We start from the raw sequence: 18,569 nt of genomic DNA, 5'->3' as shown, positions 1-18,569 counted from the left end.
TACTGAATTCCCATAAATTTCTTTTAAATTTACCAAACTGTCCATACCTTCCATTGGGGCAAACGTAGCAGACGTGGCACATTAGTTAAGCACCCAAGAATCCAGGCAAGTTCTGCATGCTCAGGAACCTGAAAGTATGAAGTTAGAATCTATTTAAATCTTCCTCCTTTATATGCATATTTTCTCAAAGTCAGTAAGAATAAATTGCATCAAAGACCAGAAAACCATTTATTTCTGTATATTACTTTTTCAGTAAGGTCAAGTGACAAGCTAATGGAAAGTTTTGGACACTGCCAGGATTGAATGCTCTATATTAAAAGAGTATAGCAAGGTTCTTGATCCTATCCACTCATATTCTAAATAAGAAAGAAAATGCTTTAGCAATAGCAGAGTTGAACAAACATGTAAACTCCTTTGCTTGAACACTTGATTCACTCTTTGCAATATTGGCAGGTTTGAAGCTTTAAGAGCATGCTAACTGTCTCAAGGATGTTCAAAGCTTCATGCCTGCAATATGATATAACAACCCAGACAGAAGGCAGCAAAAAGTGTTTCTTAACAAGTAAGAACTACTAGGATTATTAATTGCAATTCCTTTGCTGTCACATTTTAAATACAGTAATTTCCTAGCTAGCAGTCATCGGACTACTTTGGTGACCAATGTGTAAAAGTATCCAACCTCCAGACTACAGCTCAGTGGTTAGAAATATTTCAGGTTGATTCTCTCCCTTCTTTCTGCCTTTCCCACAGATTCAGGGATTTTATTAATTCCCTCATGCTTATTTGACCTGCAATCTTCTGTGCACAAGACAAAGTGCAACAAAATACTGGAGTAAAATGAACTTCAAGGAAAATACTAAGCACAAGACTCCTATTTCATCTAGAAGGAATCACCATCTGGTTGAAAGTGGTTTCTCATTTCTTTCTTCTAGTCACGGACGGAGAGGAGATGGTGCTCTGTTGCACTTGTGTTGACAAGAACCCTCTTTAAAAGCTATGCAGTCATTGATTCAGCCCTGTCAGATGTTGCTTTCGCAGCCAAGACTGCACGTGCGTTTCACTGGATGAGTGGACTTGACATTACATCAGTTACCAAAACACCAACTGATCTAAACAGCATTTGTTGGGTGGAATACACAGCTCTTGGTCCTACCAAGTTATACTCACTTCCCATCTTCAAACAAACAGTTCTTTGCTAAATATTACTAAACTGCTGAATATGCTGAAGAGAAAGCCTGATAAAATGGGCACAAAATACATAGAAGTATACCAAAGGGTAGAGATTTCAGCTGGAATAAAATTCAGTACCAGACGCTAATGAGTCAGCATTCATCACCCAAATTGCAGTAACTGACGGTATATTGGTGTGTGATTCAGGAGGTTCTAGGCTTAAACCACAAATCATTTGTCAGACTAAATCACGGTTTAAGCTACTGTGTTTTACTTGGCAAGAGGGACAGGTAATTGCTGCCTTTGGCTGGTCAGGGTGCATCTGCTTAAACCTTACTCATTTAGCTATTTTAGTATTCCATCACATTGATTGCACAAATCCGATACAAAGAAACTGGAGGATGTGATGATGTATATGACATCAGCAAAAAATGGCTCAATCTACTCTTCCTTTCACTGAGTAATACCCATGGATAACAATCAGGAGAAGCCATTCTCCCATGCAAACTCCATCAGCTGCTTGCTGCAGGTCCATTTAGAACTGCAGGCAAATGTCTCCCTTAAATAACCAAAACACAAAAATGTGAGAAATAACACTGTACTGGATCACAACAAAGGCAATGCAGCCTTGTGCTCTATTTCCAGAAGTAGCACTTGGGGCAAACACAGGAGCCTACTGCTTCCTACAGTATCTTCCCCTCATACTTCTCCAGCATCCATAATCGTTGCACTAGGGAATACCACAATTGTCCCTGGCCCAGTCCTGGTAATGTACCCAGATTCCCCAGGAATATGTCTAATCCATTTCTGAACCAGCTGATAGTGCCCACTTGTCATGGTTTGATCTTGGCACAATGCCAGTGCCCCCATGAAAATACTTTCTCCCTGGTGTCTACTGTGAGATGTGATCAGAAATAGAGCAAAGCAGGCTCCAGCTTAGAAATAAAAGGGAAAAAAAACTTTATTAACCTACAACTAAATATAAAGAGAAACACACAGAACTCGGAATGAAAACCTTACAAAAACATTCCTCCTCCCCCCCACCAAATTCCAAATACATCCACCCTCAGATTATCAACTCTCAGTCCATCACCACCCTTTAGATAATCAATTCTCAGTTCATCAAGGAGAGGAGTCTTGCTTGCACCATGGGCTTCCCCTGGAAACACAGTTGAAACCTCTTGTGTTTCCCTGTCACACGTGGCACCTCCCGGAGATCATCTGCCATCCTGACATCTTCCTTCCATGCCCAGTGCTCTCACCACTGCACATGGACCAGAGCTGCTTCTAGGGCTTTTCCTTTTCAAGGGTGCTTTGCCCAGTTCCAAAAAGAGCACAGTCTCTCACCTTTGGTACACCTGTCCCCCCAAATTTCACTCCCTGGGGCCAGGGGGTCCCGAGAACAGAGATTCTCTTCTTCCCTGAAGACGGAGGGCACCACCACCACCCTCCTCACCTGTCGTCTCTGTTCATGCACTCCTTCACATCACATCACTGCACTCTGTTGGCTCCAAGCCATTGTCTCCCCCCTAAATACAGTCTCTGTGTCACAGGAGAAGTGGTTCTGTCCATGGCTATACAAGAAAAGTCCAGCCAAAGGCCACTCCATCACCTCCTCCGAACTAGGATTCTTCTCAACTTCGCTCTGGCCCATTTCCTCTTATCTCTATCTCTATCTCTCTTCTCATTCAACTCCAGGAGGAATCAGCATTTCCCATCATCTAAAAAAGGGTTAAAAGTCTCAGGCTCTGCCTGTCCAGAACTCCCACGGCTGCTGCTGGGCACCTTCTCACCGCCCCCCCCTTCTCCTTCTCGGCTGGCCGTGCTATCAGATCTCAAGGTGGCACAGACACAGACACCAGCCCCCTCCGGGGGTGCTGCTCGATGTCTCTCAGGATTCCTCCACCCTTCCATCCTGCAGGAGCTTTCACCTCCCTTCTCTGTCCAAGGCCCAGCCTACCTCACCGCATGGCCTCCCCTCCCTGCCCAGCCCGCAGCCAGGCAGGGCAGGTCAGGACAGAACCCAACCACAGACGGAACCCAAGAGCGCTTCCCCCGGGAGTTCTCTGCTTTTAACCCCCTGTGTTCTCAGAGGCGTATCCATATCCTCACTGGCCACACCAGGTGCCAATATTAAAATCTGAGCACCTATTGGTTTGACCACAGCATCCCAAAAAACCCAGTTCCTCTCAAACCAGGATGCCACTTCAACACCCTCAAGGAGCAGCAAGCTCCAGAGGCTTAAACCTGATGTGTAAAGAAAAAATTTAGCCACTAATGTATTCATGTTTATTTACTGGTTTTGAATACCACCTGTTTCTTATATTGCACAATTTGGTGAGCAATTCCACATCCACTTTATTCAGTGTTTTTCTGATTTTGCAAACTGTGATTGCAAATACGCCTCAGCCTTCTCCTCTTCAAACGGAAGCAACCCTGACTTCTGAAGTTTTCCTTCTTAAGGCAGCCACTCTATCCCCTGCTGCATGAATTCCTCTCCTTTGTATCATATCTAAATCATTAGTTCATTCTGGAGACTCTAAAATTTCACCCAGTATTCAAAAAATGGCCACACTAAGGTTTTGCACGGTGACAAAACGTCATCTCTGTCTTACTCACAATACCCTTTCTGGTGATGTGGTGATGATGACATATCATTAGCTTTTTTAAAAATTGCTTGTGCTGAGCCAATGATTTCAGAAAACTGCCAAGGATGACTCCAGGACTTTCTTTCCTGCATTGTGTGAAGAAGGTTTAGAATACTTTTACCCAGATGTTTTAAAGTATTTAAAGCTCTTCTGCCCCTTATTTGCCTGTCCACTCTGTTTTATGAGTTCTTTTGAAATTTCTTTCCTTGGCATAGCATTTGGACTTAGTATTGTCAGTGAACTTCTGTTCACTACTTTTTTCAGGTCATGAAGGAAAATGTTGACTAGAACTGCTCCCAGCAAGAATCCCTGAGGAACATGACTGCTGACTGTGCCATTCAAAAAAAAAAAAAAAAAAAAGGGAGTATTACAGCCTATGTGGCTTTCAACAGTGATAAGAAAGGAAACAGAGAAGAGAGATCTCATATTTGCATAAATCTACAAAACGTTTTCAGTTGATTCCTATTGTGTCAGGTAGTGTTTATTGTGCCATCACAAGGAAAACCTTTGTCAGAGAAGCATCACTTTTCACACAACTTTCATTAAAAAGAGTATGACTGTTAGAGAGGTGTTCTGCTTGCTTTTTACACTTATTTTTTAAAGGCAGTTACCCACCCAATAATCCGACTAGGATTTCAAGAAATAAAAGTATAAAGAGCTCTAATTAACTCAGGCTATTCTGTCTATACTTTAACCAATAAAGAACTAATTTTCTTTTGTATTTTAACAACAAACTTCTGTCCAGAGCTACAATGTACTTCAGGATCAGCCCATTTTTCAAAAGAGAACAGATAATAATAAACGTAACTCCTTTCCAATGAAGACATAATTTTCTCAGTGTGCCTTCTCCTCCAAGTACATCAGTATAAAAGTAATACAAATGGTAGAAAACCAGAATTACATCTTCAATTAATAGAACTCACTACCAGTGACAGTTCCTGAACTGTATGTCAAACGAAACTCCAATGTCACAATCCCTGGTAATTCCGAAAATCAGTTATCTAATCAATTAAATCCTTCAGGTCAACTTCAGCTATTTTTATGTCCTGAAAAAAATATAATTGCCTGTTTTCAGTATAAACATTATTTTCTTGGGAAATATTTCTTGCAGCCTTGCTGAAAATATTTCCAGGAATAACAGTTTTTAAGTGCTCTATTTATTGTTTCTCTTTATAAAGTCAACTATTTCCCATTTAAAATTTTTCAAAAATTCTTACCCATATCCATATAGCAATCCCCCCTTTTCAGGCAGCCCAAATCCTACCCTTTGCTCTTCTCAGTATATATAACAAGTTTATCTCTTTTTTCCTGCTCTGTGCTCTTGCTCATTTTAACAGTTCTATTTTCTAATCTCACACAAGTCTGTAAAAACCATCAACATTTCTCAAAGGGTTGAGATGGCCACCTCTATGCTATTACCAGGGACACATTTCCTCCTTCAATCTCCATTGCATTAAGCATCCCCCACAACCTGGCTTACTAATCAGTAATCAAAGAGTTGTTTTCAGAGCAAACTGCTTACATTTCTTCCTTGTGGCCTGACAAGGCCAAGGCTGCCTACCCAGATTCCTTTAATTTTTTTAAAGCACACATATTTAACAGAAGTTTAACAAACCATTTCCAAATGATAATGAGCAATTATCTAAAAGGCACAAACACTTCTGTTTCTTCACCTGAGCACCCTGCTCCTCCCTTTTAAAAGACAAATAGCTTCTGAATTATTTATTTGTGCAGCTATTTGAAGTAATTAAACTCAGGTCACAATTCATACTTGATCTCTGGAGCTTTATATGCTGGAGTACAATCTCAGGGCTTCTTCCTGAAAATCTATTTTTTTTGTCCTTGATCCTAGCTATTCCTTACCAAATTATTGTTGATATTCCCTTGCCAGAGCCAGTGATATATACATAGGAAAACAGGAGCTACTTTTAGTCCAAATAATTCTACATGACTTTTTATGATGAAACATACAGCTGAGGAAGACGGCAAGCCGTGAGATTCAAGAACAGCGGGAGAGGCATGAATACTGGAAGCAGATTTGAAAGCAGGCAAATCAGCAACACTGGGCCTCAGCTTTCTGAGGTTATAACGCAAAGTTGTGTGTTGGCAGCTGAAGTGGCTTTCTGCAAAAAGGGATGCAATGTTTTATTTTCAAGATGGACTTCCTCAAGTTGCAGCCTATAGCCCTGCTCTGTAAGGCACAGTCAATTGGCTGCATATCTATCATGTGGAAACAGCTTTCCTCGGCAGAGTAACCTCATTAAGGGCTACATTTTAAAGGGGCAGTAAATTTAAAAGATTTAATTTTGATAGAGTAGAGTACAAACAAAGTCTCAGGAGGTAATTTGGATTGCTGTGTCCTAAAAGAAATTGAAACAGAGAAGGGAAAGAGTTCTGCATTTAAAAAGAAATTAAACCTTTTCTAAGAAATTTTGTCCCTTCTAGAAGTACCAGTAAGAGCTTCTGCAAAATGCAAGAGGCCCTTTTTAAAACCAAATGATGCTCACATTTTTCTTGAATAAGAGGTAAGGTTTTATTAATGTGTAAGGTTGCAGGAAATACGTTCAAGATACTTAGCAATGTGTCTCTATATTACACAGCTAAAGAAAAAAAAGACCATAAACTAGAAAAAAAATAGACTACTCTTGAATCAAATGCACACAGTGCAGGTACTATTATGACAGAAAATTTGCCACAGTATCCCAAATTCATGCTCAAAGAAATAACTGATTGGGTAGAATAAGTTTATGGTCACAAAGGCAATATCAGATTTAAAGAACATGTTAAGCAACATATTGAATTAGGGGGTGGTTATCTAGTTATTGTCAGTAAATGTGTTATTATCTACAGCTTTCCCCTTTACCTTGGAGTTTAGTCACATATCCTTATTTTATTTAGTCATATATCCTTATTTATATTTGGTTAAAGCATACGGAAATAAGATCTGCATCTCCTTTTTGAAGAACCTGACCAAGAATATTCCTACTGGAATTAAGCTTTAGTGGTTATAAACCCTGACAGATCACAGCAATTTTGCCAAAGCACCCTTTCCTTTTTCCTTTCCCCTTTCCTTTCCCCTTTCCTTTCCCCTTTCCTTTCCCCTTTCCTTTCCCCTTTCCTTTCCCCTTTCCTTTCCCCTTTCCTTTCCCCTTTCCTTTCCCCTTTCCTTTCCCCTTTCCTTTCCCCTTTCCTTTCCCCTTTCCTTTCCCCTTTCCTTTCCCCTTTCCTTTCCCCTTTCCTTTCCCCTTTCCTTTCCCCTTTCCTTTCCCCTTTCCTTTCCCCTTTCCTTTCCCCTTTCCTTTCCCCTTTCCTTTCCCCTTTCCTTTCCTTTCCTTTCTTTCCTTTCCTTTCCCTTCCCTTCCCTTCCCTTCCCTTCCCTTCCCTTCCCTTCCCTTCCCTTCCCTTCCCTTCCCTTCCCTTCCCTTCCCTTCCCTTCCCTTCCCTTCCCTTCCCTTCCCTTCCCTTCCCTTTCCTTTTCCTTTCTTTCCTTTCCTTTCCTTTCCTTTCCTTTCCTTCCTTTCCTTTCCTTTCCTTTCCTTTCCTTTCCTCTTCCTTTCCTTTCCTTTCCTTTTCCTTTCCTTTCCTTCCTTTCCTTTCCTTTCCTTTCCTTTCCTTTCCTTTCCTTTCCTTTCCTTTCCTTTCCTTTCCTTTCCTTTCCTTTCCTTTCCTTTCCTTTCCTTTCCTTTCCTTTCCTTTCCTTTCCTTTCCTTTCCTTTCCTTTCCTTTCCTTTCCCTTTCCTTTCCTTTCCTTTCCTTTCCTTTCCTTCCTTCCTTTCCTTTCCTTTCCTTTCCTTTCCTTTCCTTTCCTTTCCTTTCCTTTATTATGAAATTAACTTATAAAATTTCAGAAACATTTTCCTGGTATAACCCACAATACTATTTGAAAAATTAGTCTGATGTGTCCAGAAGACCGGTGAAGAGAGGAAATATAACAGCTACATAATAGTATGAGATGAAGAAGGTAAATTAAGGCAGAAAAGAAAAAAAAAAAAAAGAGAAATCCCAGTGAACCATGACTTTCCTTCCCACTGAGCTCTAGTTATGTCTAGTCCAGTCCATGAGAGAGAAAACAGAGGAATGAGAGAAGCAGAATAATTTTCTAAATTAAACAGCCACATACTTCCTCTTATGACAGGAAGTTTTCAATGGACCGTGCTAAATTAATGTACTTTAATGAATTTATAAGCTATGATGCAATGGGAAGCTTTTCAGCCCCTCTGAAAATTGGACAAGGGGTAGCGTGAATCCATTCAAACTCTGCCCACAAAACAAAGCAGATGGATACTTCTGGAAAATAACAGCAGTGAAACAGTGCACACATTTATATTGTTGTATTTTGGCTTTTGGAGTTAAGGCTAAGACAAATTTGCAAATTCCCACCTCCCAGAGTTACTGCCTCAATTTGCTTGCACACTGCAAGAATACTGCAGCTGATTATACTCAGAAAATAAATCAGCCTATCCAGAAGGATGAAAACTGCAATTTCCGCCCAGAAACGGAACATTATGTTGTCCAGAAACTCACAGGACTCCTCAGAGAAGTGTTCATGCAGCATATCAAGAACTGCCTGCTGAATCAATTCTGATGGAATTTTAGTTTCCCTTGGGACATTTAGCATGTGTCTGCTACAATAGATAGGTGGACAGGAAGAACAGCCTGAGACCACATAAAAGCAAAATAAGTTTCTAATATTGTTTTGACTGTGAAGCAGATGAGATACAAGATGGTTATGGGTAAGAACTGAAATGTGTAGTGTACCCACCACGAATCAGAGAAAATGGGTTATATCATATAAGTTTACCATGTGTGCAGATTGCATACTGTCGTCCTTATTTACCCCCCCATAGTCCTTTTTGGTTTTAATAAAAGATCTAAGTTTTATGAAAGACGACTGTTACAGCTTTTATCAGTTATGGTACAATTTAAGGAATATATTTTGTTTCTTCTAATACTGTCACGATATGTTGTATAAGTCATTATTCCATAACTTCTTTTTTATGCCCCCTAGGCAAAGGCAACCACTTAAAGCATATCTTGACATTATTTTCTCTAAGAGGGTTTCATATATCTTGCAGCTGTTTTCCAAATAAAAATGCACTATTTTGAAATATGCATTTATTTTTATTTTTGATTCTTACTAAAATTGTCACTTTTCTATAACTTCCTACTTCAGAAAATATAATTAAACAAGCTCTAATGAAAGAGCTGCTCTCACTGGGAGGCCATTTTACTGTCCAACATACACCACAGTTGTTTTTCTAGATATTCTAATTAAATGTGCTTGTTTATAACCCTTCACAGACAATGTGGTTCCAAACACTACCCTAATTATTCATCGCCATCCTTCTTGCTTCTCAATATTTTCAAGTTATCATCACTTGTTCTTTGTAGCCACTACTTCCCTAGGCTGGAATTCAAGTTTTTATATGGTAATGGAACTGGGGGAGATATTTGTGGAACTGCAACGTGATAAGACCAAATATACAGCCAGCCATTAACTTACTGTTTGTACATGTTTTAAAACAATACAATCTTTAAATTCTGAAGCATAAAAAACTAATTTTCATCCAACTAGCACTTTCCATTTGCAGGTAATTTAGTTGTAAATCCAATACAAGAGAACATAGGCCATATGCTCTCTAAACAATACAATAAAAAAACTTGCCTGTGCAAAAGTTCTGTCACTTTTATTTAATTTTAGTTGAAAAGTGAGGTCATCACTGAAATCTGTTCTGGGATTCCAAGTGAACTCTACCTGTATCCTTATCATAACAGCACCTTTGGGACCTAGTATAAGCATGAGAGGTATCTGTTCTCACCACACTTTCTCCCAGCAGTCAGTCTGTGATTCATATTGTTCAGCCTTTTGTCTCTTGCTTGTATTGAAAAGGACGATAAAGTGTGTGAAAACTCTGGAGGCAGGTATTTCAGATATCACTGGATTAGAGATTTAAAAAAAAGCCTAAGTAGGTAGAATAAGTGAGACCCTTACCAAAAGGCACAGGCTTTTTGAGAAACTGAGTAGCATTATATTTTTTCACATATGGCCGACATATTCCAGAGAAGCAACACAAGCAGCAAAATACAGAAAGAGTAAGCCAAACAAACAAATAAAGAACAATAAAACCCAAGCCCTTTTCAGCAATTCTAGACCACTCATACCCAGTGTGATCCAGAGAAAGTGAGAGGACACAGCAGCATTTACATGAATGAATGCATGAACAATTCCCTTAGTGGGGCTTACTATTACTAGCATACTTCTGTAGTGCAAGAATTTCATTCTGCCTGAATGCAACAGAATCAGGGTATGGAAAAAGTCATTAGTTGTGGTGAGTTTTGGTAGTTAAAACTAAAAGTTCATAAACAATAATTTTGTTGCATGATGTTTGCTTAAAAAAATGAACAGAAATGTCATTCACAAGTAATTAAAAGAAACATTTCTGTGATCTACAGATTTGGTAATTTTCTAGATAGAACCCAAATTCCAACAATAATTACAGCATGTTAAGATACTGAGAATTCTCATTTAGCAGTTTTATCTGCTATTGACAAAACTGACTCGGTCCATACCTAAATACCTAATCCAGTTTTCTATTTGTGGCTGGATTTTCACTGCTTTCCTGCTGACCTCTGGAAGTACACACCCTATTTCAGTATGCAATCAGTTTTGGTCACTTTGCTTTACACCTCAGCCAAATGTTTGTAAACAAAAGTGGGGCTTTTTTAGACCACCCTTGGAGACTGCTACAGTGGCTGAAAAGGAGGCCAGCTTCATTTTTTTTGAAATCTGAGAAATTTTCAATCAAAATCCAGCAATAAACTTTCTTGATTAGCAATAGCTGTAATCCATCTTACACCTTCATTTTTAGGAACAATCATCTCGGTATTATGACATTCCATAATGTACTATTTCATTATCATACTAAAACAATAATCACATTAGCAAGGTTCCTGTCTCCTTTCCTCACATCAAGAGCTACATACAGATACTCCTTTTAATTGCTTCCAGAGAAACATCTGGTGCTGCCTATGTAAATGTAACAGATCACAGTGCATCTCTGGGTATACCTGACCACTTCATACAGCTTGTACAGACTTGGTTTGGGGAAGCTGACTTCAGCCTGAACCAGTGCTGAAACAGTCTATATTCACAAACAGCTGTAATAGTTCTTCTGATTGCAGTGTGACAATGAGCTTTCAAAAATATGCTAGAATCAGCCCCTTCTGAAAGTTGTGGATACTTGTGTGGTAAGTATTGGTAAGAATAACATTCAAGAGATCAGACATGGCTCAAATGTTTAATCTAATGGTTTAGATTTAATAAGAACAATGGCCATTAGATCTGGACAGATAAGGACACAGAAAAATTAAGGTAAAAAAGCAAATTAAAGTCTATTTAACTGAGGGCAGCCTAACCACCATAATGAAAATCAGAATCATATTTGGTGGAAACTTTTGTTTGATAAAGCTGAACATGTTCAAGTTCAGCTATCTTAGGTTTTCATTGGTTTTTGACTGTATTGGTACTGTAGAAGCACTGCACACAGATCCATCATTTCCTCAGTCTGACACTTTCTCTTTGGGGGTTCAAAGATTCAATCTCTGCATTATTATATTTTGAAAGATATAACATACTTTCTGCGGCTGAGTGCAATGTAAGATCCTCAAAGATATTCTGCTGGCTTCATGGGAAGCCTGAGTGTTGGTTTTAGCAAGACCTTGAACAGCACAAGTTTAGCTCTTAGACCAGTAGGAACATAAGAAAAGCAACACTGGACCAGATCAAATATCCATCTCTGACAGCAACCAACAAAAAAAAAAAGAATATAAGTGCAGAAAAGCATGGATACTCTCCCATCTGAGGTTTCACGACTTCCTGTAGAAGTGACTGCTCAGATATGCAGCTCAGATATTGCAGTCCCAAAGCAATTTTTCACATTAATTTGTCGAGTCCCTTTCTGAATTCATATAAACTTCAGCATGCACTGTATCCTGTGTCATGGGGTTTTGTAGCCCAGTTGTGGATTTTGTGAAATGCAGCATTGTTATGCTTGTGTTGAATCTTCCAGGTTTTAACTTGTTTCAATATTTGTCAGTTCACATTCTTCAGCGGACAAAACAATTTATCCATATCATCTGCAGTTTTATAAACCTTCACTTTATTCCTCTCTAACCATAACCTGCAAAGCATTTATCCTTCATGCTGAAGAGTCCTCTCTGTGTATCTAGTCACTGATCCTGTGTTGTAACTAATTGAATTGTTCACTTGCATGAAAACAAGAAAAAAAACCCCTCTAGACTGGTTTTTACTGCATCATTGGCTTGTAATTCACCTTGCAATTATTCCAGCTAATGACTTCATCATTTTGAGGCTGACAAGTCAGAGTACAGGAAAATTAAAACCCAAGCTGGTACATATTTAAAATGATAAACAAATTTGCAAAAAAATGGGGTGAATTTATTTAAGCGTATTTCCACTAGAATTCTGAGCTCATCTATTTAGACTGGTTTTTTAATACAGAGGAAAAGTGAAGCAGGAAGTATATCTGTCTTCATCAATTCAATATTCACCAGGGATATAGAGCTATGATTGCCATTTGCAGTTTAACAACCCCAGGAAATTCTGCCTGTAAAGAATCATGTTGAAAGGGAGAATACAATACCATTTCAGCTTGCACTGATAGAATTCAGATCCTGTGTGCACATCACCTTTGCAGTTCTGCTGCAAGGTGGACATCCACTTGTGGGTGTCTTCACAAGAGCAGAAGCTATGACACCTGTGTCTGTGGAAATTATAGAAGTTCGCCAGTTTAGATTCAATAACAGAAAGTTAATCGAGCAAGAAACTAAGCTGTGTTTCAGGAAAATATAAGATGTGATAGCAATATGCCAAGTGGGAAGGTAAACCCAGTACCCCTTGGGGGAGTCAAGAGAAGCACATGGTTTACATACGAATTGCCAGATCAGATGGAAAACCGACTGCATGAAAAGGATGTTAGAGCAAAGAAGGAAAAGTAAGTCCCAGAGATGTAACCTCCTGACGACCATGGTGGAACTGATACAAAACTTACCATGTTAATTACTGTTACTTTGTGATTACTATGCAGCTGGCAGAATAAGTGGCAAGAGCTGATACAAAAGCATAGAAACATGTTTTCCTTACCTTTATGGTTCCACAGGCCGTGTTTATGCATTTACGAGTTAACCTTTTGTGACTAAAGTGACGCAGAGACTAAGAGGTCTTTGAAGTATATCACTCATAACCTGTATAAACTCCTAGCTCTGCTTCAGAAATTTACAGTGTACTTATCCCTAAATGGGCTTCTCAGTCATGGTTGCAGCATTCAGAATTTCAAAACTGCAGCAAGGGATAAGTTTAAAATCTATCACTGCTAACATTTTCTAGGACCACCAACACAAACACGATAAAGGAGTTCAGCAATGCTACACTCATTCATTAAGATCTGTGGAAAGCCACCTAATCAAAAACAAATCCGACACAACAGGAGCACTCACCAGTGACTGCCGGAAGAGGAGACACTTCTTGGGGTCAATGCCACAGGCAAGGATGGCAGCAGTGGTGTCCAGGATGTTCTGGCGCAGGACAGCTGGCTCCTTGGGCACGGTGAAAGAGTGCATGTCCATAATGCTATAGAGCACCGAGCTGCACTCTTCCTGCAGATTCACCCAGTTCTGAATGGCTCCAAGGTAGTTACCCAGATGAGGGGTCCCAGTTGGCTGGATACCAGAGAAAATCCGATCCATGACCATATTCTGTGACAAAGTATTGGCAAGATTAACACACACACTTTTTTCTTTTTACAGATTCTTTTATATTTTCAAGTCATTTAAAAAGCCTCATTTATGCCTGCCTCTTCTCCCCACCTGTCAGTGTATTAATGTATAAATGACCTCAGAACCAATAATTGCAGTAAGCCAGTTAAAAAGTCTATCTTACAGCAAGGAGATTAACAACTACCATAATTTTAATGTCAGACTGCATATGCAAAAAAAAAAATAGAGCTGTAAACAAGATTGGTGAAAAGCTGGCCTCAGAAAACAAGTGGCAGATTCTTTCATTTCTTTTGCACCAAAGCTGTATGTTTCTCTTTAGTTTCTATATCCACACTTCAGTTTTTATATCCACTCTGATATAGAAACTTAGGGTCACAGAGCAGAGAAATTCAAACATTTTTCTTGTAAACACATGCAATGTCCCAGTAGATTGCCATCTTAACTCCCATGAACATTGAAGTCTTATTTTTCTAGCTGCAAAGAACATTTTGAGGAGTTCCTGAAAGAAACCTACTTCTTGACTCAAAGGTCAAAGAATAATGAAAGAGATCATCAAAGTTCTGAAACTACCCATTTTGGCAGCAATAGAATTTCTAGAAGAACTCTACAAAGAAGATAGCTCTATAGCTCTCTATAGCTCAAGATCGCACCTGGAATACTGTCCGTGCATCAGGACCAACATCGGAAAAGAGTTCACAGAGAAACAGCAAAAACAAAAGACTAAGAAGCGAGGTTGTGAGCAAAGATTAAGAGGCTTGAAACATGTATAGCTTGGCTAAGTGACAGTTACCATCTTAGAAAGTTTGTTTTCCTGCATCCCAGCCCTCCATCTGACCATTTTCTCAGAGCCCCGAGCTGTCAGCATATGATCAATTGCCTCCCTGACCTTCCCAAAGAATTCCACCATATTCAGAAGTAGCTCAGCAATGTTTTATGTGAAAATGCTTGTTACATGCCAAGTTGCAAGAGCGTGCAAGAGTGCTCAACTTATAAATGAGGGTCCCCCCCACCACAGCAAATACAATACAAGTCCTCAGACTCAGCTGAGTGGCAGGATCATCAACTTCATTGTGCCTGTGGCTGCATGATTTTTTTCCTGCTAAATTTTATGAGCAACATCTATAACTTAGCAGGAAGAATTTATTTACTGATGTAGTCTGTTTTCTTTTCTGTGACTCTCTTACAAATGTGTGGGACAAAAAAAAGTCATACTACTGTTAAACCACACAAAATAGCAGTAAAAGTCAAGGCCAAGTACCATTACTTTTAACTATTAAAAAAAGGACTTCAAATTTACTTAATTCATTTTGACTCAGACATGAGAAAAATTAATGAGAAAGTGTTTCCAAGTGGAATAGGACTTTTTTATTTTAAAGCATGATGTATAACTCAGAAAAGCCTAAACTATTTCTTTCTAAATTGGCTGAAAATTTCTCTTTTGTCTTAAAGTAAGCTTGTTTTTCAGATCAGAACAAGTTTCTTACCCAACATTTAAGTGTTTGTCCTGACATACCAAGAGGAGCTTTGGGCTAGCTGCCATGCTAATTTCTGCTGCTCACATAAATGCCTACACATTTAAGTCTTGATAGCAACTCTTCACCCCATCCCAAATATCTTCTTGACTTCTAGTAGATTCTTCAGTCAGTTTCTAAGTGTTCTTGGAGAACCTCCAGCACAGGAGCTTCAAGGGAGTCACCTGAAGCAACGAAAAGCACACCACTTCTTCCAACAGCAATTCCAGCTTCCAGTCCTTGTGTTCCAGTCCTCGACCACCTGTGTGCCTCTTTTCTTCGTTACACAAAATGGAGTTATGATCCTCAATCTCTCACTTGGCATTTGATTCCTTGTTTTCCTAGGAACCTACATCGGAGCACTTCTCACCCCTCACAGAATCCACTCACCTCCCACTAAGCTACTACCTGGCCCAGGACTGCAGCCAGCTTCCTGTTAACACTGAGAAGGGCTAGGTGCTCTCTTGCAGAAGGAGGCATTTAACAGTCCAATGGGTATAAATGAGATGAAGTCTTATCAAAACTTGGGATTCACTAGACTTCAAAGCTGTACTTCCATTACTACAGGCCTGGAGCAGCTGCTAGGCAATACAACAGGCACTTCACAGGCACAACATTTGTTTTTTGCTTCCTATGTTTCTTAATTAAGACAATAAGAAGTCAAGGAGGAAATAGTTGACCAGTAACATGGTGTTCTACCCCTACTGGGGTCCCAAAACAGTTGGTTGTTTGTCAGAGCACATAACCTTTCTTCATGTCCCTATCTCCAGTCACTAAGTTCAAATTCTGATGCTCCTTCCCACAATTACTTCTGCCCACAGTACTGGTTGCTTTCTTGTGCCATTTATATGCCTGTTTAACAGACCATAATTCTTACAGCCCTACTCTCCATTTTCTTAACAGACTATTTCATCCCTCCTGTATTCTTTTCTTCTTCCACTTGTGCTTTACACCCCTTGCTTCCCCAAAGAGCTCTTATATACAGCTCTCAATATACAGCTCTTACTGTAAGAAGGCACAGACAATGCCATGTTAAGATGATTACTATTATTAGTAATTAAGCTGTTACTGCCTTGACTCCAGTCACTTCAAATAAAATGTTTTTTACCTGCACGGTTATAAAAGCTAAGAAATGTTATCATGTACCAGAAATCCACTATGGACAGATATCAATTAAAGTATCTTAGGATGACCAAATTAAAGCAAAAGAAACTTGCACATCTTCCAACTTCAGTCTAGTAAAAGACAGCATCACCTGAAATGTCTCCTGATGTTACTGCTTCTTTTCCCTGGGACTTGAAGCTGGTGCTACTTCAGTCAGGAGAAGCTCCACCCCCTGGGATAACTGTGTGTTATACCAGGGCACAGGAATTTCTGTGCAGTCAGCACAGATCAGCTCATGTGCCAATACCTTGACCCAAGAAGTGCCAGCCCTGAGCCTGTGGAGAACAGTTCTGTCTAGAAATTGTATTGGTCCCCAAGTCAGGCAGACTCAGTTCCCTTGCAGCTGCAGTCCTTGCTTCAAATGTTTCCTGTAACAGGTTCATTATCTGCCTTTTCAACTTCTCAGATCACTGTCCAGTCTGTAGATAATGTTATTATGAACATATTGGATGTATTGGCAAAATTGTGTCCTTTAATGTGAGTATAATACACTCAATACATAAAAATGAAATAGTGACATTTAAACAGGCAGTCTGAGAATGTCTTTCAGCAAGAAAATACAAGACATCAGTGTCTCAGCATAAACTGTATGTTCAAATACTGTACTTACTCCAAATATCCAAAGGCTAACAATGAGCCAATGAAAGGTAGGTTTGTTGCAATACTACATAAGTTAGCATCTGGTGACACACTACAGTTGAAAATAAAACACAATGTACAATGTCAAATGGACACAGTTTCATATAAAGAAAGAATCAAGTTCTCTATCCATTAAAGAGAATACCTGTGAAGGCAAGCATGACATCTTTAATAGTGCTTTGTATGTTCAAATGGTAAACAAATACTTACAAAAGGTTTGTTCAGTATAAGAGCAATAAATAGCAAGTGAAACATTAGAAACAAACAGTAGCAGTATTATATTCAGCCTAAGCTCAGCAATTACTTAACCTGAAGGAGAGAATTCACAGAAATAAGTAAATCCAATAATGAAAACTGAGCTAGGCTGAACCTGAGTAAAGCATTAGCAAATCCATTACAAAGAACAAACCTATACTGGCTCCCAGCTGAGGGACCAGTTGACTAGAAGTCTTTCATCTTTAACTCCTTTGATTCCATTTAACAACATAAAGCACGAGAAGTTATAGCAAACAGGGTGGCATGAAATATTCCATTGTGTTAGCAGAAGTCTATATTAAAAAAAGCCCACACAAAACACCCTCAAATGAATCTTGGATTTCTTGCACTAAAAATATACAAAGAACATTGCTCCTTTGGAGAGAGTTTATGTTCCCTGTTTGTTCACTCCGTGAGAAGCAGCGGGCAGCATAGCAGCGTGGCAGGGGACTTCTGCCTGGTACCATGAAATCATGGGGCTGGAATGCACTTCAATGGAGCTGTTAGGTCAGGGGATGGGAGCTGTGTGCTCCAAAGTACTGGAGCTGGAAAAGGATAAAAACAAAAGGAGTGAAGACTTCCCAATGGAGCAGAGTGAAAGCCACAAGACATGCAGCTCCAGCCCACAGGCACTCACTCATTCAGACATCTGTAGTAAGCACAGTGTGAGCCTGCTGTTCGTATGTTTAACTCTGTGTGGTGTGTGCACCTACACCAGTAGTGCTGCACGTTCATCCTCACGCCTGCTAAGAGGGCTGCATCTGACAGATGACTTAGCACCTACTATTTTTGTTTTCTCTCTAAAAGACCTCTGCATGGCAATTCTAAACACCACAGCGCATTTCTCAGCTGCATTACCAAATGAAGCTTGGCCCCAAACCCATTAAGATTCAGGTGTTCTCTCACCTAACCTTCCTTTTGTCATGAGATCAACAACTGCCGCTCCTTATACTGAAAAAATATCAACATTCAGATGCTCTCAAATAATCAGGAATAAGCAGAGTAGGATGGCTAAAGTCTGGTTCTGCCATCCTGTAGCATGGCCACATCCATTTTCAATGCAAAACAGGAAAGATGACAGCTTCCAAAAATCCAATTCTGCTCTCTTGGACCTTTTGTTTGTATGGAAGCTTTTGTTTGTACGGAAGGCAAGCTACAACTGTCTAGGACTCAATTCAGCCAGCAGTCAAAACTACAATCATTCCCTCTCATGAGATAAATGTGCCAGAACTGGAAGACACACCAAAGCTGATAAAGGAAAAGATCCAAGCAGATCCAAGTATCCCATGTTACAGACAATTCTTGGTATCCTGGCTACACATTTCATGTTTAGCTTTATGAATTCTGTCACTGCTGATCACAAGAATTTATTTACCTGTTGGATACA

General features: G+C 39.6%; 1 protein-coding gene across 2 annotated transcripts in view; it reads right to left on the bottom strand.

Moving 5' to 3' along the window:
- WARS2 (tryptophanyl tRNA synthetase 2, mitochondrial) overlaps positions 1 to 18,569 on the bottom strand; it is a 41,318-nt gene that overhangs the window by 7,439 nt on the left and 15,310 nt on the right. For both annotated transcript variants that reach the window (XM_084226482.1, XM_084226481.1), the window contains exons 2-3: positions 13,335 to 13,592; positions 48 to 128 (exon numbers count right to left, since the gene is read on the bottom strand). In XM_084226482.1, coding sequence (XP_084082608.1) covers positions 48 to 128; positions 13,335 to 13,592 — 339 coding nt within the window. The remainder of the gene's footprint in view (positions 1 to 47; positions 129 to 13,334; positions 13,593 to 18,569) is intronic.

Source organism: Fringilla coelebs (assembly GCF_963513975.1).
Source record: "Fringilla coelebs genome assembly, chromosome: 2".
Lineage (NCBI taxonomy): Eukaryota > Metazoa > Chordata > Aves > Passeriformes > Fringillidae > Fringilla > Fringilla coelebs.
This window is presented reverse-complemented; position numbering and strand designations above follow the sequence as displayed.